Genomic DNA, 24,170 nt, shown 5'->3' on the forward strand with positions numbered 1-24,170 from the left:
CTTCAATTTGTAAGGACAGGGGGGTGGTGACCAGCGAAAAGAGGTCATTATTCTATGTGGGGTAATTATTATTATTATTATTATTATTTTATTATAATTTAAGAAGAATAACTACTAAATGGTTTTTAAGGAATAATTATTGGATAATTGAATGAAAGTTATTATTATTATAATTAAAAAAAAGGAATTATAAATATAATAAATAAAAATATAAATAAGATTTATTATTTAATAGAAATATTAAGATTTTATAGAAAAAATAAAATTAAAAGTTTTATTTAATAAAAAAGTTAGAGTTTATAATTATTATAAAAGAATTATATAAAACAATAATTTATATTTAAATAAATAAGATAATAAAATAAATAATAATAAGAGTAATTATAAAAAGAAATTATAAAATAAATTAAAGGAAATAGGAATAATTTATTATTAAAATTTTAAAAGAGAAAGAGAATATATTGATTATAATAATAAATAAAATTTAATAAAGAAAATTTATGAATAATAAAATTAAAGTTATTAATATATATAAAAAATATAATAAATAAGAGAATTAGAATTAAATAAAAGAATTAGAAATTATCTATTAATTAAACTATAAATTAATAAAGTGTAAAATGATTTTCAGAATTAATACAAAAAGAATAATAATTTAGAATTAAAAGAATTAAAAGAATTCAAAAAATTCATAAATATAATAATAATAATTCATATTAATATTAATAATAAAATCTTATAAGATTAAAAGGATAGCATTATAAAAAGAAGTAAAATAAAGAAAGAAATATAATTGAAAAGAAATGATAATATATATTAAAATAATATAAAAGAAATTAAAGAAATCTTAAATTAAATTTATTAATATATTATAGAATTGAGATAATTATTGAAATTGAAATTAGGATTATCGAATTTAATTAAACATATTTTATTTAATTAAAATAAGAGATATTTCTTAATTATAGAATTATTATTAATATGAAATTAAAATTGATAAAATAAGTGGAGTTTATAATAAAAAATAAGATTAAATTAATATAAATATTAAAGATAGAGAATAAATTTAAATTAAATAAATTAAAAATTGAAATCATTAAATTATAATAAAAATAAAAATGAATAAAAATAAGAGAAGGTTTTAAAGAAAATAATAATATTAATAATAATAAAGAATAGAGTTCAAAAAATTATAATAATTAGAATAATATAAGAAAAGATTTAAATAAGAATGAAATTAAAAGAGAAAAAATAATAATAATAAAAGAAAAAGAGAAAAAAAAAGAAATGAATAAAAGAAATAAAAAGAGATTAGATTAAAATTAATAATTTATAATAAGATTATTATTGAAAGGTAGATTTTTATAAAAAGAAAAGAAAAGGAAAATGAATGAAAGCCCGGAGGGCAACTACTTATTACTACTACCCCCATCACTATCCTATCCTTCTACTATTCTATCCTTCCACTACTACTATCCTCATCACCATCCTATCCTCATCACTATCCTATCCTTCCACTACCACTAAACCTATTCTACCACTAAACCTATTCTACCACTAAACCTCTTCTACCACTAGACCTCTTCTACCACTATACATCTTCTAACCCCATGACACTACCACGATTCTCCCACTATTATTATCACAACCACCCCTATCATCACAACCTCCACCCGAATCCCTACTAGGCAGCTACTCATTCATATCTAGATACTCAAAATCATCCTCATACCTAACCTCATCATCATCCAAACATGAAACATACAACATAACATATCAACAATCAACAACAAGTAATCCAAAAAAAAAAGAGTAGAAGAACAGTAGTAAGTATGCTAACTAAGCCAAAAGAGTCAAAAGAGTTTACAAAAAGAAAAGATACAAAAAGCGCAAAAAAAACTACCATTGAATCATTTATCATAAAGTCATCATCAATCACGTCCCTGTCTTCTTCCGTTCTTGTTCCTTCTCTCTTCCTTTCTTCCTCCCATGGTCCCTTTTCTCTCCCCCCCTCTCTCATAACCTCCACTCACGTTACAAATACCTCCCACAAAACGTTATGCTCAATCACAAAATATCCAGATCAATCAATAATTACTCCAACACACCGAACCCGTTCATCCAACAAATCCTGACCTCTTCCGACCAATTAAACCAAGCCCATACAACCATATCAAATAGACTGACTAATTTGAACACTTTCCCTCGAAATTACTTCTTCTTTGCTCTCCTCATTGTTTCTGTAGTGTAAAAGTATGAACCACTGAGTCTTACTTCTTATATTTTCTCTCTGCATCCTCTATACTGGCCACTCAAGCTGAATGTGATGTTGATATATTATCACCCTCAAAGCCAAGCATCTCCTCCATTATCAACTCTGCTCTGTGCAAAACTCAACTTCATATCAATCTTAGGAGGAGCATTTTCCACCCCAGCACCAGCCACTTTCTTTGGAGTGATATTTTTTCGCACTGGACTTTTGTTATCAGGACTAGGACCACATCTCACATCCTTAGTCTCCCAACCATCTTCAATTGCAGCCGCAACCCAGCATCTTAAGCCCGCATGCACGCCACCATAGAATTTCTCTTTGCATAGACGTAAAGTAGAGCCCATACACTTTTCCCACCCAGAGACTTTTAATTCTTCGCGGACTTGATTACGTTCGTCAATGGTGGGTAGAGATGCAATACAGCCGTTAACAATGTCGAGGTGAGAAGCAAGATAATTTGTTGCATCCCATTCAACACCTCCAACATATGGTGCAGCTGGAACAGGAGGAAGTTCTTGTGGAAAGTGCTTGATCATATATGGTAGATCAGGCGGGGTATCATTGTGTCGCTCTGGAGAATGGCGAGAATCTGGGCGAGGAATGACATTGAGGTTGTGGAGGAAGATCCAAAAAACCTCTTTAGTAACATTACTAACTTCTTTACACCAAACGCGATAAGGGCGCTGTCGACGCATATCAAGTACGAAATCAACAGGGCGTTGCGATTCACTTGGTTCAGGGTCGCGGAGATATGAGAGGAGGAATCGAGCTCTGGTTGCGCGTTCGCTAAGGGAAGCGGATTTGAGATAAGTAAATAAAAGTGAAGTGACAATGTTTCGTGTAGTGAATTCGGCAGGCCCCTTTTTCTCTTCGTCAAAAAGCATATGGAGAAGTGCGGGGAAAAGAGTCTTTTGAATAACGTTAAGATGTTGAAGTGCTAAAGCCGTCGTTGAGAGTGCTTTCAAGCAAAGCAAAACTTCATGTAGTAAAGCATCTTCATGCTCCTCTCTGTGTGTATGTCAGTCATTGTGCTCTCAATAATTGAATTGGTCTGACAAACCTCCACTCAACTTCCATAGTCCTATGTAATAGTCCCACTATCTCTTCCATTCCGCCTTGACGAACGAAATTGTCAGTCCAGGCCACTGTTTCATTCCGTAATAATAGCCTGAGCTTGTGTAACCTGCCTACTTCCACCGATTCTGGTTTCTGGACTTTCCTCAAGTATGAGACGAAATCATCTGGTGTCTGACCTTTGGCCTTGGCAATTAAATTCTGTGCGACTTGCGCGCCAGCAGAAGTAAGTGATTTACTTCCACCGTTCAGAGACTCCGCAGATTTCCTGTTTCCCACAACACCTTCTGCCTTTTTATCTTTTTCAGCTGGTCGTTCCTTACTAGTGGATCTAGAGAGGGTAAAGGTTCGACTTCTTGGTCTCTTCTTTTTCTTCACCTCTGGTGCTTCCTCGACCTTTGCATTTTCACCACTTGTGTCACTACCATGACTGACTGGCCTAACATTTCTCGCAGCAGCGGTTTCGGCCCAATCTTGTTTTATAAAATCCTTCTTCATGGATTTGGCGAGATTTCTCATCTTTCCACGTTGATGCTCTGGGATATTCCGCCTATCTAACATAGCCTCGAATTCGGTATCGATATCTCGATCGTTGAGAGGTCTGTCGGGCCCGAATGTCGTAGAGGTCGGTGTCTGTACTGGGACATATACTCCACTGTCCCCTCTTGCCTTTGCTGTAAAGTTGGATACTGCTGCCATGACTCGAGAGCCACGAGTACTACTTGATGTTTTGATTGATGCAACTGATGTTTCGGTGCTAGATCGTTGAAAGCTTGGTCTTGGTCTTAAATCCATCGAAGTTCGATATTCCAAACTCGGCTTCTTTTCCGTCGAGACTTGTCGCCTTGGAATGTCAACACTGCATCTGTTTTTGCTTTCCCCACTAATGTTTCTATGAATGTCTTGGATACTGAAGCTGCTGGGTAAATATGTGGAATGCGGCCGTATCGATACACCTTCCCGGCTTGCAAGACTCGGTTGTGAGCTTTGTCCATTATAAAAACTTCGTTGTTTAGTTGGCGAATGGTTCTCGGTTGTTTGAAGGTCGATATGATCCTCCAAGAATTTGCCTCCCAAAGGTTGTTTTGTAAACATGTCACTCGAGAATTGTGAGTATATTGGTGGTCGCGAAGGACGAGCCGCGGATTCTGGAACAGGTGATGATACCACCGGAGTCTGGTTCTCCTTATCCTTCGAATCGCGCTGTGCCAGCTCTACATCTAACTTAAGGTTCTTTGAGGATCTTGGACGAGTGAGGAGTCCAACAAGACTTGTCGAGGATTTAGTCTTTTTGGGTTTCGTGGAAGGCTTGTCCCGAATTGATGTTTCCTTGGTCGGTTCTTTTGCTGGGCCTGCCAATGACTTGAGTGACAATACACTCATTGTCTTCTTGTGCAATCCTTTACCCGCATAGCCGGTTTTAGGTCGCAGTCCCTCTTGTTGCGAGGTCGTATAAGGCGAAATGATTGAAGAGGTTTGCTGATTACGTTGTATATCTGCGAGAGCGCGGTGGTGGGTATAATCCGACGGCGAGGGCATATCTTCGAAGGCTGGGGAGGCTACAAAAACGTCATTTGGTGAAGTCGCGGGTGAAAGAGTCGATCCGTCAGAAGTTGTGCGCTTATGCATAAATGCTTTCAATACCGAAGCTGTCTTGGGGCGTTTGGAATGTACTGATTCTGGGTAAGGGAAACTGGTAGCCATGATGAAAGCTAGCTATGAAGTACCTAAGTAGGTAGGTAGGTAGGTAGATGGGTACCAGGTAGATATTATTATACTCGAGTAGTTGTATAATTAAACCGGGCAGTTTTAGAGATATCTACCATAGATAGGTATGCGACAATGGAAAACGAGACTTTTTGGTATGGATGTTATGATTTACTGCAAGCAAAAGCTAACTCATGGCAATTCAATCAATAATCAAAGTAAAGTCAGGCTTCAGTGAAGTGAAGTCAAGATAAGTAAAGGGTAGACAGGTATAAGAGTACGGCGGTAATGTTTTTAATAAGTGTGAGAGGGTTTTGATTGAAGTGAAATAAATGGGATTTATTAATGTAATGAAATGGAATTGGGATGAATGAATGGATAGATGGCTCTTGTGATCAAACCCCATCCGTCAAATCATTCTAATTGATTTGTTTAGACCTGTTTTGGGGGGGAATTAGTGTAATTAGTTGCTATGGGCAACATGAAAAAGGAAGTCGCGTATTCATGTGGTGTGATATGGGTGTGATTTGGGTGTGATTTGGTGTATTTCGTGTATTTACATTTATGTCTATTTAGGTCTATTTAGGTCTATTTATGTGTGTGTACCTTACTTTAGGTGTGTGTATTTATATGTATTTATATGTATTTTACATACATCATGCATGCTTACCTTAGACAGGTGGGTAGATTGGTATTGGTAAGGAAAGTAAATAACTAGTCGGTAGCTACCTGCCTAGTTAATAAATACCTACCCAGTACGTAGGTCGATACAGTTGCCATTGCGACTATAATAATAAGTACCAAGGTAACAATTTCCAAGGTTGTTACCAAATTACATCGATAATCAAAAAGAGTCGTGAGAAGTGTTACATTACCTTATTACCTATCCATCTATCTACCTACCTCCTCCCTCCCTCCCTCCTTAGCTATTTCTTCTTCTTCTTCTTCTTCTTCTTTTTCTTACTTCTTCTCTCTCCTCTGATCCAATCATCATCCTTGCTTCTGATTACTGTCTATCATCCCATACCTAGGGATTTATCCTACCTTACTCAATCAGTACCAAGAATTTGACAATCAATCAATTCCAGAGAAAAATCGAAAATAATTTCAATAAATCAATGGGTCCCTCGGAACTTTGTCGAAAGAAAACTCAATTTTCTACTTCGTTGGCTGGAAGGATTAATAAAACCTCTCGCTGGTTGTAGTGCTTTCCTATCATCTAACTCTATGATGGTTAGGTATATGCTTAAATGCTTATATCTCATCTAAATGCTCCAAAACATCCTTAATAAATGCTTCCTTAGCTACACAGAATGAAACCTCTCCTCTAAGGTCCTTGGATTGTCGACCGAATCCTACCAGCTGAAGAGTCCTTTTTGCCGATCGAACCCACCTCGCAATTGACTTTCCGGCTTAATTAATTTGCCTTGTAAGATAGTAAATTTTACAATCCCCTCACAATCTTCAGGTTTCACTCTTGCTAGCCACATACATTGAGCAGCACCCTTATCCTCATCTTCTCCAGGTACCACTTGCGATGGCATCACATCCCCATCCGTGTTGGCTCTTTCAACACCATCCAACCCAAACGCGTCAGATCTCCGGTAGATCATGACATTTGCACTATATTTGTGTCCTCCGACATGAGAAATAAAGTATATACCCACTCCTCCTGGTCTATCATCATCCAAATCGCGGAAAAGTCCCAGTGGTCTCAAATGCCTCTCGAACTCCTTCTTCAGTAATGGCGCACTTTGTCCACATCTTGCATCGCGAGTTTTCTGCGAACAGAGAAGGACAAGTGCTCGATGGGGTGACGGACGTGATGTGAGTTGTTCTGCAGATGGAAGAGGATCGGAGAGGGACTGGGGTATCGAAATAGGTCCAAGAGGGGTCATATTGGTAGGGGCTTTGTTGATGAACTCTGTAATCAGAGCTGGCACCGATTGTGGAGTAACGTTGTCAATCACGATGAATGCAGGTAATAGAAGTACCGTCGTAGGCTGCGAATAATCTGTCGAATGTGAAGGTGTGGGTATGTTGGACGCGGAGAGCATAAGCTTCTACGATGGATCATCAGCATGTTTCAAAATACCACGATATAGGGTCTTTGGTAAGAGGGAGATAACTAACCCCATTACTTGGTTTAACAGAACCATGATCGATTGCTTGCATTACGCTCCCTTTCTCATCTGCAACATCTCTCACCCAATCCGATTTTCCTGTTGCAACTAGAACATGTGTACTCCATCCTTTGACATGACCATATAACTCATCTTCCTCATCTATCTTGAAGCCTTTTGGATATTTTACATGACACGATTCGCAATCATGATCACAATCATCTCCATCCACCGCCGGGTCCACTTTGGGGAATATTTTCTCGAATGGAGTATTTTCTGAAGGAGTTCCAGGAATTGGTGTGGATTGACCCGAGATGGATTGCTTGGCAGAATTTAAGAGGGATTTGAAAGTAGAAGCCATATTTCTGGTCTTCTTGGGCGGGGGATGAGTCGCAAGTTTGGTGGCATTATGGCTGGTTTTATTAATTCCAATACTCGACATTTTGGTGGGGTTCAATATTCAATATTCAATATTCAATACTAATAATAACAATGCCGTACGATAATTGGTTGCCAGCTAATGGTCGTATTCCATACATTCAAGCAACGTGGTGTCTCTTATCAGATGCGCTTGGGCTTTTATCTGATGGATTAATAATAAGGTAATTAGGAATTAGGTGAAAGAGCTTCTCAACAAGAACGATGGGGCGTAGGAATTGTGTCGATTTGATATTGAATATCTGGTAATGGAATTGATGAAGATGGGAGATAAAAGATGGAAAATGAAAGATAAAAGATGGACGGAAGAGAAGTAATAAGGCTTTTCAATACGTTTGAAGCGTAGAAATATCAATTCCCCGTCGGTATTTTCCTTATATCCGCATTGTGACTCTCCAGGGCTGTCTAATAATATAAGCTCTGTCTCTCTCTCTCTCTCTCTCTCTCTCTCTCGCTACATGCATCGAACGAATCAGCAAAGCCACCACAATTCACTCACAATTCTTCTACGTAAACTCCTTCGGTTCCGAATGTCCAACTGATTGATGTAAATGAATAATAAATCCGCAATCTCCACTTCACATGATTGGCCACACCACCATCTAATCTAATCATGTCACCCAAAATCATTTTCCTCGCAGGAGCACCTACATATCACTCACTCAGCTGGGACGAATCAAAACTTCACAGTGACTTCACCGAACCCTTCATCCAATTCCTCCACCTCCCTCATCCATACCCGAACTCCGCACCACGGAATAACAATACGAGCGTCTTGGAATTCTCCATCGCTCAGAACCCAGAATGGCGTGAACTTCCTCTCAAACGGAAACATCTTACCACGGGAGCTTCACAAGATCATGCTTTTCAACCGCTGCATGGTCGTCATGCTTTAGATTTCTTCTCAGCTACGACTTTTCTCTCGCAATCCCAGGAATATTCACAATCAGTATCTAATGTAGATTCATACGTCTCTGTTGGAGATGAAAATTATGATCATCAAGAGATAGATGGGGCACTGTCTCAATTCTATGAACATTCCTACGCTATCCACGATATCCCCTCCTCACAAATCACCGCCTCGGATTTTGATTCTACATCCTACTCCACATCCGGATATGATTCTCAATCTCTCTTCCCACAATCTGGGGAAAGTACGCAAGTTCCAGTGGGGGGTTACTTGACAAGTCTAAAAGATATGCCACATGCACAACATCTATCTTCAATAGTCCCGCAAACTATGACGGTGAATCTCATCGTGGGGATTATTTCAATTTCAGAGCCGAGAGCAATATCTACGAGACAAGGAGGTAATGTATCGCTTGTTGAGATACTAGTTGGTGATGAAACGAAAAGTGGGTTTTCGATTAATTTCTGGTTATCAGGAAAGGGGAAAGAAGAAGTCAAAGAAGTATTGGAAAATTTGAGGATTCAGGATATTGTGTTGATGAAAAATGTAGCGTTGGGAAGCTTTAGAGGGAAGGTTCATGGTCAGAGTTTGAGGAAGGATATGACGAAGGCTTGGTTGATGTATAGGGAGAAGATTGATAGAAGTGATGTGGGAGGATGCTATGGGAAGAGGGATTTGGAGAGAAAGGAAATAGATGTACAGTTGGCAAAGGTTAAACGGGTGAGGGATTGGGTGGTGGGTTTTGTGGGGGTGGCGACGACAAATAGACGGGGTGTGAAGAGGGTGAGGGAAGAATTACCGCCGGACACTCAATGATAAGATGGTATAGTATATCACGAGTTTGGTCTTCTGACTCGGAAGTATGTACTTGGGATTTTATCTCCTTCGCAAATCCTTCTCCCATTCAACATTTTCCAACCCAATATCCGGTACCTAATATCCCCAATCCTACCCGATCAGCTCCCTCAATCACAGTTACACATTCCACCCGCCCAGCCAAAAAGATTAAGCCCCCTCCCCCTCAAAATCCCACCCCAGAAACTCACCTACCCTATGTCCTACCTCCCTATTATTCCCAATCTTACTAATCTCCACAAAACAAACCGGACATTTCGCCGGTGGATTCATCAATTTCGCATGCGGAATCCACTCCTCCAAACACACCGGACAAAACTGATGTCCACACGGTCTCGTAATCGAAACTCGCGTCGGTAACTCCTCAAAACACACAGGACAAATCGGCATCCCATTTGCATCTTGCTGTCCTATTGTCGGCTCATCGGGAAAAAGCCCGAGAATCCATGATGGTGTGTTAGGAGCCCTGGCCCGGGGAATAGTTCTCGATCGCTGGCGAATCATACCCCGGATTATCCCTTGAATTTCTCGTAATGCGGAGAGTTCTAAGTCGGGGAAGAAATTAGGGTGGAGATTCGCAGGGAGTTCATCATGCATGGGCCAGGGAACTGCGACGCCGTTGAGGAGAAGTACGATGCGGTTCCGGTATTGTAGGGCGGGGAAGGTGAGATGCGGTGCTCGATCGTAGTGCCTGAGGAGGTTGAAGGCGTGGGGAATGGTATGGAGATTTTGGCTGGTGATGGGCCCGAGGGGGATGGGGTGGAAGTTCATTGGTCTGGGTGGGATGTTGGGAGAGATGTCGTCGTCGTCGTCTTCTTCGAGAGGGTATGGTATATTTGGGAAGGGGAGAGGATCTCCGTTTATGAATGCGAGACGATTTTCGCGGTGTTGACGGATGATCTGGGGCTTGGCAGAGGTGTCCGCTGGGTTGATGGCGTTTTCTTGTTGATTATCTATTCTGCGGTGATGGTTCTTTGGTTCGAAGATTGATCGTTGTGATATTGGTTGATACGAGATTGTTCAAATAATAAAATGTGAATGCAGATCTATGAGTTGCCCTCCTGTCTACCTTTGGAGTAATTACGAATACACAGTACACATCAGACTTTCACACACTATCTTCTTCTCACCATGAACTTGAAGGAGAAATAGAAGATCTCTACATGAAAGACTTCGAATACCTAAACACACCGCAAAGATATACTAGATCTAAGCTCGCTTGATATACACTACAAGATTCTACTAGTTATCTCGTTTCAATGATTCGAAATATTCTTTCTTTCTGCAATAGCATCGTTCAATCAGAGGTAGGTATTTTATCCATTCATTTATTCATCCATCCATTCATCCATCCATTCATTCATTCATAGGTAGATAGTATATTTCATGACAATCATATCCCTCTCCTCGTGATTTTCAGCAAGAGAGGAGATTGAGGGAATGTGAATATCTATTCCATCTATGTGAAGATATCACGAAGTAGTATGTATTGTTCATCGAGAGATTTCAAAGAGTGGTTTAGAAAAAAGGTTTGAGTGTGTAATGAGTTGAAGGGTATATTTACTGGGTAGGTGTGGTAGGTAGATGTGGTAGGTAAGCGAAAGAAGGGTGTGTACTTAAAAATCAGATAGGCAGTTAGCTTATTCAAGACTTATATACTCGATTTCATAACTAGCTTTCAAAATGTAACTTTTCTATGCCTTATCAAAAACATCTAAATGTTATATTTTTATTATTCATTTTATGATAACTTTATTAATTTGATATCGATTTTAATAAAAAAGATATTTTATAATAAATAATGATTAAATCTATTATATGTTCAATTTTCAATTAATTTAAAGTTATATTGATTGAAATAAAAATTTGAAAGTGAAAATCTAAAAATTGAAGGTTTTCTTTTAAAAATTAGTTATAAAAACCTTTAAAATATTATATTATTTTAAAATCATTATTATTTCATTTATATTATTCTAAATTAATTCAAATTTGAAAGATTGATTCAATAAAATAATAGCTTTTATTTAATATAGGAATTTTTGATTTTGAAACTAGATTAATAAAATTAGGATTTTATGATTGATAGATTTTAGTTAAAAATTTGTAAAACTATGAAATTACATTTTAGAAGTTAGTTATGAAATCGAGTGTATAGATAGAGTACCTTTAGAGATACTCGTGAAGATTAATACAAATAAGAGTTATTGTCTCAAGCATTCGGAAAAATATATATCGCTTGTGTAAGGGAGTGAAATAATAAAACGAGATAATATAATAAATTATAATACAAAAAAGAATGAGATGGAATCTCATGGTAAATATAGATACATATATACATACATATATACATACTAAAAGCTGTTCGGTCAAATCAAAAATTGAGACAAGAATGATAGATGACGTTACTACCATCATACATACACAATTCCGCACTGTATATACCGATTCGATTCACGAAACTTGTTTGCATCCGGGTCAAGCATCTCGATGATCGAAATTTGCTGTGAGGAGATGTGATTTATTACTAGATAGGTAGTTGGATAGGTAGGTAGGTAGATAAAGTATGGGATGATATGGAGGAATAGGGAGAAGATATGTGATGGTGTGGAAGCGCGCGTAGTATTATTCAGTTTAGTTACTTGTAAATGCATGTGTATTACAACGCAGTAAACAGACACTCAGTCCTCCTCAATCTCTCATCAAATCTTCCTCCACCGATCCATCCTATCCCCCTACCCCCTCCTCAACGCCTCCCCAACCCTATCCATCAACCCCCCTCCACTCCCCACCCTCCTAATCTCCCTCGCACAAACCGGACATCTAATTTTCTGTCCCTTTCCCCTTCCCCCATCCCTCCCCCTCAAATGCACCATCCAATCCTCCAAACACTGAATGCAAAAGCGATGTTTACACGGTTTGGCAATCGATACTTTGGCAGGGAGTTCATCTGTGCAGATTGGACAGGTAAGTTTTTCGTTTCTGCTGTTTTGCTCGTCGTGCTTGTGGAGAAAAGATGTGGTTGAATTTCCAACTGCATTTCCATATCCATTTCCATTTTCGAAAAGCGCCAACATCCACTCCGGGGTATCACCTCGCTCACGAGGATACACTTCCATCGCATTCCCCTCTTGCGCAACCGGTTCAAGATCTCGGATTCGACGTCTCTGTAACCCCACCTCCCGATCAATCTCCGCCATCGTCGTATACGCAAACCCCCTCTCCATAACCTCCGGCCAGGGCAACACCTTACCCTCGAAAATCGCATCCATGTTTTCTCGAACTTGGATTCTTAAATGTTGAAGATTCGGGATGCCGTGGAAGCGGGAGTTGAAGTAATTTATCATTTCTGGCTGATTTGCTTGAGGGGGTTCGATATGCTGGTGGGGAGCGAGAGGATTTGGGTTTGCGTTTATGGGCTCATTGGGGATGGGCTCTTGGGTGTTGAAGTGAGTGGCTTTTGGTTGGAAGAGAGGATTTTCGGTAAGTAGAAAGTTTTTGAGTTGGCAGAGGAGTGTTATGAATATTATGAGGGAGAAGATAGATAGAGCGATGAGAGCTGCGAGTAAATTTCTCTCAAGTTTTCTCTTCCGAGGACCCATTTTGAGTTGACTGTTGCTCGATGTACTGAAAAGTGATTTAAGGTAACCGATACCGGTAGTTAATGGTATGTTGTACATGGCGTTGGTTGGATAGAAGGGTTTCTAGTATTTTGGGTTTTCCAGTGACAAGTACTCTGAGAATGTGACTGGGAGATGATTGTTGCGTCGTGTATGTAGATGAGAATCTACCTAAAGTAGATGCTAAATGGATAGAGCCAGCTCCGACAGATTTCTTCTATCAAAACCAATATACCACGAGTACGGTTCAAACAACGTATACTTGCCCCAACGTTACTCCATATCAACCGTAGGAGTTTGCGCATGAATACGTGTTAGCTGACACCGTATTTACCATATCTCGCTAGCCGAGAAGATCAGTTGTAGTGCATTATTACAACGCGAGATGAATACATCCATTTGAAGTGTGGTTAACGAGTTCGGATGCATTGTGAATTGTGAATGAAGTGCTTTGAAGTTAATCTCAAAGGAACAGAGCTTGATATTATGAAGGCTAAACATAAACCCAAGTTTTCAGCTTGAGAAATACGTAGACACGACATGATTCATTCGGTGAAGTAAGAAAAACGCTGAATCCCTTTACAAATATAACTCCGATATCTGATACATGCCGGCACCAGCATGATGTAGCGGCCATCACAATACACACAAATTCTCACTTGACGCCAGCGAATGACAGCAACTTATTGCATCATCAAGCGATCTATCAATTTGTGAAAGCTATGTTTATCTTCTCAACCGCTTTAAAAGTTTTCGGATACGAAATGGAGCCATTTTGATTCAAAAGGCCAGCAGAATATCACAGAGAAGCAAATAACTAAGGAATTTCTGAGACGTACAGTGGCAGCCAACTCGGCATTCTCCCCAATGGCTCAAGGCTAAAGATTGTGGGACATATAGCAATACAAGTCTCTAGACTAATGATCGAGAAGTGATTTCCAACTAGTCTGGATTGAATTCAATTTTATGTAATTTCATTCTATGCATTAAGTCTCCTAATGCCTCACTGTTATGTTCGTACAACCATGCGCCGTAAACTTTCCGCAAGACTGTTACTTGCCCTATATCCTAAATGTACTCGAACCTTTACTCGGCGACCCAAACAGCAGCCATACCCATACCAGTACCTACACACATGCTAGTCACGCCAACTTTCTGATTCGTCCTTCTCAACTCATACAATAATGTGCTGACTTGTCTAGCTCCGGTACATCCGAGAGGATGTCCAAAAGCGATCGCACCACCCTTTGGATTGATCTTCTTCTGGTCGAGTCCTAACTCATTTGCACACCAAACACATTGACTTGCAAATGCTTCATTGATCTCGAAAATATCTACGTCATCCTTATTGATTCCAGTCTTCTCGAATACCTTTGGAATAGCAGCCCAAGGACCGATACCCATAAGTAAAGGAGCTACACCCGCAATAGATGCGGCAACGTATTTACCTAGGATAGTTTGACCGAGTTTCTCGGCTGTAGAACGCTTCATCAATAGAACTGCAGCAGCTCCATCCGAGATTTGAGAAGCATTTCCAGCATGAATGCTACCGTCTTTTGCAAAAGCAGGCTTGATTTGGCCTAAGCTCTCAGCGGTGATACCTGGTCGAACACCATCATCCTTGGAAACAGTGATGTCTTTTGTTTCGCCAGTTTTTGGGTCTTCCCATTTGACAGTCAAAGGAGCAATTTCCTCATCGAAGAGACCCTCTTGTTGAGCCTTGAGTGCCTTTTGGTATGACGAAGCTGCAAATGCGTCTTGTACGGAACGTGGAATTCCCTTGTCTTTGGCCATCTTCTCCGAGAGAACGCCCATAGGCACTTTGCAGTTCGCAGATTCTGGGTGAGATTCGAGGAGTTCGGAAAATTCTGTTACTGCGCCAGGTCTGTAGATATATCGTTAGCATTGGATACACCAAAAAAAATGAACCATACCCATATTGCAAACTCATGCTTTCAACACCTGCACCAATGCCGACATCAATCATGCCGGATTTAATGGCATTTGCGATATCCACACATGCTTGTAAACCAGAGGAACATTGTCTATTCAAACTCTTGACTGCTGCAGATACAGGAAATCCTGCGGCCAAAGCGGCGGCTCGGAATTCAGTAGCTCCACCTCCTGGAGGAAGCACCGATCCAACAGCAATGTCTTCTACTAGCCCCGGGTCGATTTTTGAACGTTCGATGAGAGATTTAAATGCACCAACGAGTAAATCTGCTGCTGCTGTATCCTTGAAGCCTCCTTTGCCACCCTTTGTGAATGCGGTTCGGAGACAAGCTGTGACGACGATCTGGAATAGAGAATGTTAGCAATTGGTCGAGAGGCATTGTTTGAAATGAATAGTTGTTCTTACATCATCTGGATGCTTCTCCAAGAGCTTCGCGCGGCCACTATCACCCTCTGTGGGTGCAATAGTGCTTTGTGATCCAGCCAAATGGCCGGAAACTTGTCCAAGACGTTTTTGTGCTGTGTTCACTGTCAGTCTTGTTTGCAGTCCTTCACTTGCGATAGATCCTTCCTTACCAGCTGACATTTTGGCAATATATCAATGTAATATGTGATCAGAATTTTGTTCTATGCGATGGGAGATACAGAAATGCAAATGAAGTTATATGGGAAGGAGGAAGGAAGAATGCACGTCAAAGTTGGAGATGGATGGATAGTAATATTGAGGTTGCCTCGGCAGGCATTCCAACCAATCATGGACGTTAACGGCGATTCCGCACTCACATGCTTTTGCAAGGTTGGTCTCAGAGTAACAGAGCTCTCAGCCGAAACCAGAACTTAGGATTTCTGACATACATTGTAAGGTTAACTGGAGGTCACGCACTGATTAGTGAAAAGGTAATTAAGCAATCATTCACATGTGGTCGAGAGAAGCTCTATTGGAAGGGCAATTGCTGCTGTTTCACTTGTCATGTTTAATAAATGTTGCTCTCCTTTCAAAGCATTGATGCAGCGTTTTGACATGTGAAGTTCAAGGTATCTTTAATCCTCCATGAGGTGTGATTTTAGTGATCCTCCCATTCAAGCGAGTTTTGAATGGCGTGTATTTAAAATATTGATTAAACCCACCTTCATCTTAACCTCTCTCGTCTCTCTCTCGTCTCTCTCTACACCTTCTCACCAGTGCTTATCCTCACCACACACCACTCATAATCGCCAGTCCAATACTTCAAAGCCCCAATAAGTCAAATCACACACTCTTCAGTAATCGTCCACTTATTCATGTGGCAAAACCCTCGGTCGTAAAGGTATTTGATTTGCCTCTCAAGAGGTATTGAAATTCCGGTAAACTTCCATTCGGTGGACTTGAAGTCGTGAAAGCAAGCCGCACGACTGAAGTAGCGATACGTGGATTGAAGGTTCTTGACATATATTATGACACTACCAACACCATAAAATTCATCGATTATCCTAACCACATCCCTAGCAAGTCGTTTAAAAGTTGGGTACTCACTATCTCTCAATGTTCGCTCCCCGGATCTTGGTAGAATGTGTATAACGATGTGCTTTGCATAGCCCACGAACAGTGGAAGCAATGTGATGAATCTTCTCTCTCTTTCGATGGCGCCAGGACTCGGATGACTGTTGAGTTTAATAGTCAAAGTGTTGGTCTCGTAGTCAAAGGGCAAGCAGGCATGTTCAAAGATCCCATTGCCGTTTTGCTTTACGTCTATAGATTGACCATTGGTACTCACTCCCGAAATGTAATGTAGCGTCCATTCTGTGAATTTCAGGCTAAAAAGTGGAATCACAGCATGAAGTTGACGATGATTATACCAAGGTAAGTAGAACTCAACGTCTAGCTCTTCAATCTTGAATCCATTGAGGATACCTCTCATCTCCGTGAAAAGCTGGGTTGCGTGGTCAGTATCCTCTCCATAGTCTATTGCATTTGGGCGATTTGTATGCCCGTAGACTCCTGGGTAATAGGCAAGCCGGCAAACTATCTTGATCTGTATTTTTTTCATGCATCCCGAGAATCCTGGGAGGTGCTCAAGCAGAGATTTGAAACCAGTTCTTTCACTTTGCTCTCTAGCTGGTCGTTTGTAGTCGATGGTTACGACAAGGGTGTCTCCGCCCGAAATTGACAAATTCTCATGCTCCGAGATATGAGCATTGTCTTTGCGTCGTGACATTATTGTGTTGTTCCGATTGCGAGGGCTCTTTCACTTGTAAATTTTCGAACTCAAAAATACTTCAAGTATATCCAGGATTCTCGTACTGAATACCGGAGCAGCATGAATGACGATCTAGAAAAGGAGATGGTGTTTCGGAATTTCTTAACACACCAAGTAGCAGACTATTTCACAAAGCATTATTGCAAAAACAAACGTGTTAGATATGTCGAGAGTGCTACCACCTGATAGATCGTTCCAGTCCAGTCGACTGAGTTTGTCAGTACCAGATTCTTGGTTCCAGATTGCGAGAACTTTCTATACAACTCTACGTATCATTTATAGCTTTTTGATTGAATAAGTTGTGGTTTCTTGCATGAATATCTTTCCATTTAGTAATGGAAGGAAATGGAATATATTTGCACAATCACCATCATAGAATCAGATTCAAAATCTTCCAATATGGTATATGCAGATAGGTAGTTGAGCAAAGCTCAAGACGTAGTTTTCTTGGTCGATCTTCCAAAGTCTTCGATCACCCAGGTATGCTTACAGGATCCCCACAATGGTCTGTCGCGGTACAAAGACTTTCAGGAAATGCTTCCAAACATCAACTATCTGAAACTTCATTCTTCCCGAATACCACTCCAGTAGTCTTGATGCTTCTATTGATTCAACACACAAAAATATATAGCACGGTACAAACTCCCTTTGAACTCTTACAGCAACAAACTTCATCCTCGAATTACAATCATACCCTTTCAACAAACAAGAAAGAGAATCTAGAATACCATGCCTCGTCCGGAGCTTCAATACGATAACAATGGTAAGCTCACCATCAAATTCGACTATAACAATTCCACAGCTGTGTCTTGCCTTTCACAATATGCCTCGCGTGTCCGAACAATACACTTCGAAATCACATTCCCAGCCCCAAACTACAACGATCCTGATCTCACGAGAGTCACAGGAGAAATCGAGGATATCGTCAACATTATCAACAACGAATTCACAAACGTATCTCAATTCGAAGTAACATTCTTCCTACAAAGACTCGATGTAAATCAGCTCTCAAGTGCTCGTGCTTTTCGAAAGCTCAATCTCAGAGGATGCGAATTGACTTATTTTGTCGAAGGTGAGTGCACGGATATAGTTGATATGGATACGGACTGGCTTGAGGAACTCGAACCTGTATATGGTAGGCCGAGTTATAGTAACTATTTTCCTGGTGATAGCGATGAGGACGGGTATGTATGGTCGGCTTCGGATTCGGAGTAGGTGCACCAGTGGGTGTATGGATTGATGGAACACTTTTCAACTTTAGAAATTCTGAAATAAATTCATTCTTTGATTTTTTGATATCAGAATTTATTGTTTAATTGTCTCATCTCAAATAAATAATTGTAACAATTACTAGTATATATATATATGAGCTGATATATCAAGAAATATTCACAGGTTCTTTTTTGTAGTGTCCCGTCAGTCCGTACACCCACTGGTGGTGTTTGAAAATAGGGATTGTAACTGTGTGGATACTTGGTTCTTATATGCTCGGTTTTGGTATGTAGCTAAGCTAGTAGTCACAGGGGAGCATGAAGGGGTGCTTGAATACATTTATTTTCCATAATAAAACGTGCTTTTCGGGTAAGGTGAAAAATTTATAGTAGCTACCGAGAATTTCCCTGTGTGTAAAACATGAACTCAAAGTTAGACTATAGTTAGTACCACTTCACGAATTCCAACCGTGTGTTTCTGTTAAAAGTCATATGGTTTTTGTAAAACTATCTGCGGAGCGCTTAAACTCCTGGCTTGGTTTATCTTATCAAAATATACTTCAGCGTATGCAATCTCCCCTGATTCTCCTCTCCCTCCTCTTCTAATACCAAAACTCCTTGCTATCTCCGAGGAAATTTTCTATATCTCCTAATCTTTCTAATCCTAATTGGAGCTTTCTCTCCTCTTAGTTAGTCGAGGAGAGTAGGGGAGCGGATGGGAGATTGCATACGCTGCAACACTTTACGTTGACATATGCCGGCAGAGTATAGTTTCTCTTGATGATATTTGGATATCTAGCTGTGATATATTATACTTATCAGATTTATATATTCTGTCTCCTATGCTTCTTGAAGTGTATGGAGACGTAATGTTTGCCTGTTGTTCAGCTGTTGTGGGCTTGTGATTTGATTTGATTGCTCAAGCGAGGTTTATTGGTGTGCTTCGATGATATTGAGTATGAGCCCCTTTTGCTTTTACTGGTAGGAGAAATGATTAGGGTTTACAAGAGCAGTGCTGGTAATGGGTGGGGTGGGCGATGTAGCTGAATTGGAGAAAGGATAGATTCGATTGGGCTAGGTGCCATAAGATAGTAACCTATGATGAATTGTTTTGAGTTGGCTTTTAATGACGAGTTTTATATCTACTTATATAATTTACGTCACTTTCAATCAAACCTCACAAAACTCCCGTTTAAAGTCTCAATTTCAAATCTCAATCTGTCAGGGGTGCATGTGACTGGAGACTAAGAAGGAGGGTATAAGTACAGATTCTTTTTGTAGCTTAGCCCTCTTCTCTCTTCGTAGTGAACAATATCAATTGAATCTTTTCGATTCCCACAATTCTTCGATGCATTTGCTCCGTAACACAATCCATCTTCAAGTTCAGTTCAGAATTGATATACCTAAATAATCCATCATAATTACACATAAATGCTAATAGATATCTTTCATCCAATCAATAAATTGAATCATAAATCACCCAATAACTTTTTTGGATTAACGATCCATAGCGAGTTAAGAAAAAAAGAGGCACAAAATTTATTTATGGAGAGCACTGCACCAGGGACCCGCTCGATGAAATGCAAAGCGATTGGGGCAATATAACGGCTTCAGTTCATCAGGTCTTACATTGAATATCTCATACCCAACACCCGGTGCAAGGAAACATAGTCTTGTAGCTTTTTTTAAACGTAGGAATCACTCCAAGTGCGACAAACTTTTGATGTCACTGGATTAAAGGGATCTAATTCATATTCGTATTGAGAACTAGATATGTTAACTAATATTCTATGCCCTACGAAAGAATGAAAAGAGATATGAGCGATTAGCGATTATTGCCCGGCTGGAAACAGCAAGAACACCCTTGGGATCCACCTGGATAATAACACGAAGGGTATCTCAAAGCCTTGGTGGATCAATTATGCTCTCCAGTAATCTATTGCAAGCACGTAGAGAACTAGCAGAGGTGGGGGATAGCTGGCGCATGACAGCCATGATCATATCACCGCAAAGATTTGTGAGCCGGTCAACCCCTAGAGAAGTGCCGGAACTAGAGCGTGTACGAAGTTGCAGAATTCTGCGCGCAACGAGCGAGCCCATCGTGATCTCTTCTTCTTCCCCCTCATCAAGATCGACAAAAAGTTCCCAAGCCGGCTTTAAATTAAGGAAAGAAATTGCAAAATCTAAGTAGTCGGATTCACGTTCATCAACCCGAAAGATGACCTCGACTGTCTTGACGTTCCGATATCTATTGATGAGTAAAATCATTTTGTCAATCATCATCTTGCGATCGTTGAGCATGCGTACCAACAAGTATTTGCGCTTCAATGGCGTAACTTTAATACGTATTTCGTCTGCTTGGCTCAAGAAAAGAGGGAGAATGTTGAAGAACGATTCCTGCAATTTCTCGCGCTCATCCACGTACTTGATTTCCTTGCGTAGTCTGTACTTCTTGGTGTGGTCAATTTTGATGGATAACAGCCTTCCGTCTTCAAAACGGAACCATGGATGAGTGGTAATCTTTCTTTCCAGTTCGGAATTGCGCTTCACTTCGATGATCTTTAGTCCCTTTTTCCAATGGCAGTGGAGCGTCCATTCCGTAAATTTGAGGTTGTAGAGAGGGACAACAGCCTGGAGCTGAGGAATGTATGGGTCGAATTTATCCTCCTTCTTCATGTGAAAAATTACCTCTAACCTATCGATCTTGTTGGATTTATTCAATAGTTTCCTTATACTGGTCAACATTTTGCTTTTTCGAGTGGCATCTTCGCGGGTTCGTCTATCATTCGGATCCCGGCATAACATCTCGATGCGGATCCTCCTGGTATGTTTTAGATATCCAGGGAGTCGTGCTAAAAGGTAATTACTACCTCTGCGTTGGTTCTGCACTTTCCAATCGTTGCTGATGGTTATGACGAGGAACGATCCTTCTACAATCTTCAAGCCCTTATGTGGTTCGATATGCGCAGTATCCCGCCTTAAGCGATCGGCTCGGTTGAGTTTGTTCTTGCGTTTTGGCATCGTGATGCGGAAGAAACTTACTTCGATGTTCTATGGATATTGGGGAGTTTCGATATCACCGAGAAATGATTGGTATGTCTGAGGTCTTCTGAGACAGGTTGTTTCAATCATCAAGCGAGGGATATGGCTATTTATGAGACTTTTAAACACATGGTTATCAGAGCTACAAAGGATTTTGCCTATGGCAAAGCATCAATGTGCTTGTATCAGCTGCCACGAGTGCTTTCCATGGAAACAATTTGCATGACTTTTAGCATTGTCTAACAAGGAACAGATTGTTACCTCTCAACAGGTCGATTGATAAGGTCTTGCGGAAGGGAATGGCAACCTTGCGAGAAGCATTAGTTTGATTTATGTTGAATATGTGCTCTTTGTTAAGTTCTGAGACATTCCGACTAGAAGTCTCTTTTCGGGTAGGGTGTTCTCGAAAGGTTTCTACACATTCGACTCGTAGTCTACCCCTATCTCGAATCAGCAATGAATCCAGTTTCATGATTCGAGAGCATGCTCTAGTGGTTCATTTTGGCATTGTTCTTATGATACCTGGGCCCAAGAAGCTTCCCACATTGGCAAATACTTAAGATTTACAATTTCTCCGAGGGTGCTAACATAGCATTACCATTACGAATCTCACACACACATATACAACTTTCATTGTCTGTCAAGAATCCAGTCAAAAATGACTATTGCACTTAATGGCATTCCACGCCACCGCGAACTCAGCTACAGTCGCAATAGAAGATCTTTAACAATCCACTACGATTATAGTCTGGGCCACATAGAAAGCGAGGGAGAGACCTTAGAGCGTACGTAAACTCAATATGCCGCCTTCGCCGAAAAGGTTGTCGTCAAAATTCAATTCCCGGAAGCGCAGAATAGATTTCGCTACAATTTTCCGAATTTCGGAATCAGACATACCGTCAATTATGGTCCTCTTGACCAAGTTGAGAACCAGCAGCGTATTACAGATGTTGTTCGAGTTCTTAAAGGCTTTCGGTTGAGAACTCTAGAGATTAGTTTGAGCCTCGATACTGAAGACTTTAGCCAAATCGCTTGTGCTGCTCCGTTTTTTCGACTTGCGTCAACGTCGCTAGCAGTGGAGCATGAGATACAAACGTGGTAGACATGTAAATTGTATTTCTATCGGTCCTGGTTCGCCGTTCTACACTCGACTCGAACGCCTCAATAATGGTAGAATGTATGATTGACATAGTATTTGCTCACAGTTACTTCTCTGGTAAGTAGATAAGGTTCTTTGGGGAATATATTAGCCAGGTAGCTATAGTCAATTCAATCATGTCTGCGAAAGCTATACTTTCAAGTCTGAATTTCTGCGAATCTCTCTCAAATAGCCCCATATTTTCCTTCGAGCTATGATATCTAGATGCTATGAAACGTTCAATTTGCCATTTCTTTGTCTTCTTGTGGATTGTGAGATATTTCAAAGACACAATTGTCATTGTCAGGTAAAGTTTCAGAGAATTGTAGAGATTCGAATCATGAGACATGTCTATGTCAAGTCATATCCCAAGGAAACAACTATACTGGTGGCTTCGATAAGTCAAGCTGTGGGTTCTTTTGGTACAAAGACATTTTTCAAGAGTTGATTTTACCACCATCTCATTATCATCTCGAAAAGTCTCAATGTTTCTATAGTCTGACACACATATTGAAAGGTATATAACTCCAGCCCATTCCCAATAACATTCCAACATTGTAAACTTGCATCCTATCAACAAAAGCATAACTTCACTCCAATAACACCAAAAGACTCGAACATCAACAAACGATCCAAAAACTTCCAAATGGCTTCAGGTATCACCTGGCACTCTGAGCTTTCATACCATCGCGGGACTCTAACCATCAACTACGACTACGAGGACTCCGACGTCAAATACCATATTTCCCAGTACGCATCTTTCACCCGAGAAATCATATTCAACATCTGCTTCCCCGAGCCAGATAACGACAACACTGGACTCAGAAGAGTCGAGCAAGATCTCTCCGAAATAATCGAAACCCTCAACGATGAATTCGACTTATGTAGAAGCAATGTTATATTCTGGTTACGCGAATATGATATTTCGCAGATTTCTTGTGCCCTCGAGTTTCGCCATCTAAGGGGGCGGACTGTGTTTGAGTACTATGTGAGAGGAGATTGTCGAGATACAGTGGATATGGATTCGGATTGGTATGCGGAGTTGATCGGTAGCCATTGTTCGGATGGAAGCTCGAATGGTAGCAATAGCGACGGGGAGGTTTATTATGCGAGGGATACGGACTCGGAGTGAAATTTGGAAAGAGGAATTTGAAATACAGTAGGTGGGATGAATGGTCTTGTGGAGATCTCTTTTTGCGTGGTCTTCCTGTGAAGTTACTAGCTTGGAAGATAATGCAAGAGATAGCTTGGATAACGCAGGGTTGATGATATCCATGTTGTGGTGTGAGTATGCGGAGATTGGTAGAATATACGAATCTTTTTGTCACTGACACGGAACCCTCAAGATTCTGCTAGAGCTACTATCGTTTTGAAACATCCAGTGGTGGTTCATTTCATGTGAGTGCAATTATCCTGATGTTTTTTTTTTCATATGATTGAAACAACTACAGGGATTAAAACAGCACAAAGTCTTGGCTATGAACTATTTTCTGCCATTGAAGAAGCTATGAGTCGACTTCTGGTCTTGGTGTATAGTCCTCACCTGCAACGTTTCACAATATTTCATAACAACCTCTCCATTGCATATGCTTC

At 40.2% G+C, this 24,170-nt stretch overlaps 11 protein-coding genes across 11 annotated transcripts; 4 read left to right on the forward strand and 7 right to left on the reverse strand.

The window, feature by feature from the left end:
- Positions 1–2,346: 2,346 nt before the first annotated feature.
- EAF01_004955 (uncharacterized protein) lies at positions 2,347–5,050 on the reverse strand (the record flags this gene model as incomplete). Its single annotated transcript, XM_038913209.1, has 2 exons — positions 2,347–3,280; positions 3,333–5,050. The coding sequence occupies 2 exons, from the start codon at positions 5,048–5,050 to the stop codon at positions 2,347–2,349; spliced, it is 2,652 nt and encodes an 883-aa protein (XP_038771295.1).
- Positions 5,051–6,000: 950 nt separating this feature from the next.
- On the reverse strand, positions 6,001–7,893 carry EAF01_004956 (uncharacterized protein). The gene is made up of 2 exons (XM_038913210.1): positions 7,187–7,893; positions 6,001–7,116 (listed from the first exon to the last, which is right to left on the reverse strand). The coding sequence occupies exons 1-2, from the start codon at positions 7,616–7,618 to the stop codon at positions 6,409–6,411; spliced, it is 1,140 nt and encodes a 379-aa protein (XP_038771296.1). The 5' UTR covers positions 7,619–7,893; the 3' UTR covers positions 6,001–6,408.
- Positions 7,894–8,227: 334 nt separating this feature from the next.
- Positions 8,228–9,340, forward strand: EAF01_004957 (uncharacterized protein; the record flags this gene model as incomplete). Its single annotated transcript, XM_038913211.1, has 1 exon — positions 8,228–9,340. The coding sequence occupies one exon, from the start codon at positions 8,228–8,230 to the stop codon at positions 9,338–9,340; it is 1,113 nt and encodes a 370-aa protein (XP_038771297.1).
- Positions 9,341–9,529: 189 nt separating this feature from the next.
- Positions 9,530–10,480, reverse strand: EAF01_004958 (uncharacterized protein; the record flags this gene model as incomplete). Its single annotated transcript, XM_038913212.1, has 2 exons — positions 9,530–10,337; positions 10,464–10,480. 2 exons carry the CDS (start codon positions 10,478–10,480, stop codon positions 9,530–9,532), a joined length of 825 nt encoding a protein of 274 aa, XP_038771298.1.
- Positions 10,481–12,111: 1,631 nt separating this feature from the next.
- On the reverse strand, positions 12,112–13,056 carry EAF01_004959 (uncharacterized protein; the record flags this gene model as incomplete). Its single annotated transcript, XM_038913213.1, has 1 exon — positions 12,112–13,056. One exon carries the CDS (start codon positions 13,054–13,056, stop codon positions 12,112–12,114), a length of 945 nt encoding a protein of 314 aa, XP_038771299.1.
- Positions 13,057–13,920: 864 nt separating this feature from the next.
- EAF01_004960 (uncharacterized protein) lies at positions 13,921–15,668 on the reverse strand. The gene is made up of 4 exons (XM_038913214.1): positions 15,526–15,668; positions 15,356–15,468; positions 14,931–15,292; positions 13,921–14,881 (listed from the first exon to the last, which is right to left on the reverse strand). Exons 1-4 carry the CDS (start codon positions 15,533–15,535, stop codon positions 14,083–14,085), a joined length of 1,284 nt encoding a protein of 427 aa, XP_038771300.1. The 5' UTR covers positions 15,536–15,668; the 3' UTR covers positions 13,921–14,082.
- Positions 15,669–16,193: 525 nt separating this feature from the next.
- EAF01_004961 (uncharacterized protein) lies at positions 16,194–17,144 on the reverse strand (the record flags this gene model as incomplete). Its single annotated transcript, XM_038913215.1, has 1 exon — positions 16,194–17,144. The coding sequence occupies one exon, from the start codon at positions 17,142–17,144 to the stop codon at positions 16,194–16,196; it is 951 nt and encodes a 316-aa protein (XP_038771301.1).
- Positions 17,145–17,915: 771 nt separating this feature from the next.
- EAF01_004962 (uncharacterized protein) lies at positions 17,916–18,401 on the forward strand (the record flags this gene model as incomplete). The annotated part of the gene is made up of 1 exon (XM_038913216.1): positions 17,916–18,401. The coding sequence occupies one exon, from the start codon at positions 17,916–17,918 to the stop codon at positions 18,399–18,401; it is 486 nt and encodes a 161-aa protein (XP_038771302.1).
- A 1,895-nt stretch (positions 18,402–20,296) lies between these two features.
- EAF01_004963 (uncharacterized protein) lies at positions 20,297–21,418 on the reverse strand (the record flags this gene model as incomplete). The annotated part of the gene is made up of 1 exon (XM_038913217.1): positions 20,297–21,418. One exon carries the CDS (start codon positions 21,416–21,418, stop codon positions 20,297–20,299), a length of 1,122 nt encoding a protein of 373 aa, XP_038771303.1.
- A 679-nt stretch (positions 21,419–22,097) lies between these two features.
- Positions 22,098–22,541, forward strand: EAF01_004964 (uncharacterized protein; the record flags this gene model as incomplete). Its single annotated transcript, XM_038913218.1, has 2 exons — positions 22,098–22,224; positions 22,288–22,541. 2 exons carry the CDS (start codon positions 22,098–22,100, stop codon positions 22,539–22,541), a joined length of 381 nt encoding a protein of 126 aa, XP_038771304.1.
- A 682-nt stretch (positions 22,542–23,223) lies between these two features.
- On the forward strand, positions 23,224–23,709 carry EAF01_004965 (uncharacterized protein; the record flags this gene model as incomplete). The annotated part of the gene is made up of 1 exon (XM_038913219.1): positions 23,224–23,709. One exon carries the CDS (start codon positions 23,224–23,226, stop codon positions 23,707–23,709), a length of 486 nt encoding a protein of 161 aa, XP_038771305.1.
- Positions 23,710–24,170: the final 461 nt, after the last annotated feature.

The sequence above is a fragment of the Botrytis porri genome (assembly GCF_014898465.1).
Source record: "Botrytis porri strain MUCL 3234 chromosome Unknown BPOR_006, whole genome shotgun sequence".
Classification (NCBI taxonomy): domain Eukaryota; kingdom Fungi; phylum Ascomycota; class Leotiomycetes; order Helotiales; family Sclerotiniaceae; genus Botrytis; species Botrytis porri.

What these genes read in the sequence shown, in the direction of transcription:
- EAF01_004956 (XM_038913210.1), bottom strand. Translation starts at nt 7,618, where the DNA reads ATGTCGAGTATTGGAATTAATAAAACCAGCCATAATGCCACCAAACTT. An exon ending in CTGTTAAACCAAGTAATGGG is followed by an intron (nt 7,117 to 7,186) that starts GTTAGTTATCTC and finishes GATCCATCGTAG; the next exon opens with AAGCTTATGCTCTCCGCGTC.
- EAF01_004960 (XM_038913214.1), bottom strand. An exon ending in TGGAGAAGCATCCAGATGAT is followed by an intron (nt 15,293 to 15,355) that starts GTAAGAACAACT and finishes TCTCTATTCCAG; the next exon opens with ATCGTCGTCACAGCTTGTCT. An exon ending in AGCATGAGTTTGCAATATGG is followed by an intron (nt 14,882 to 14,930) that starts GTATGGTTCATT and finishes ATATATCTACAG; the next exon opens with ACCTGGCGCAGTAACAGAAT.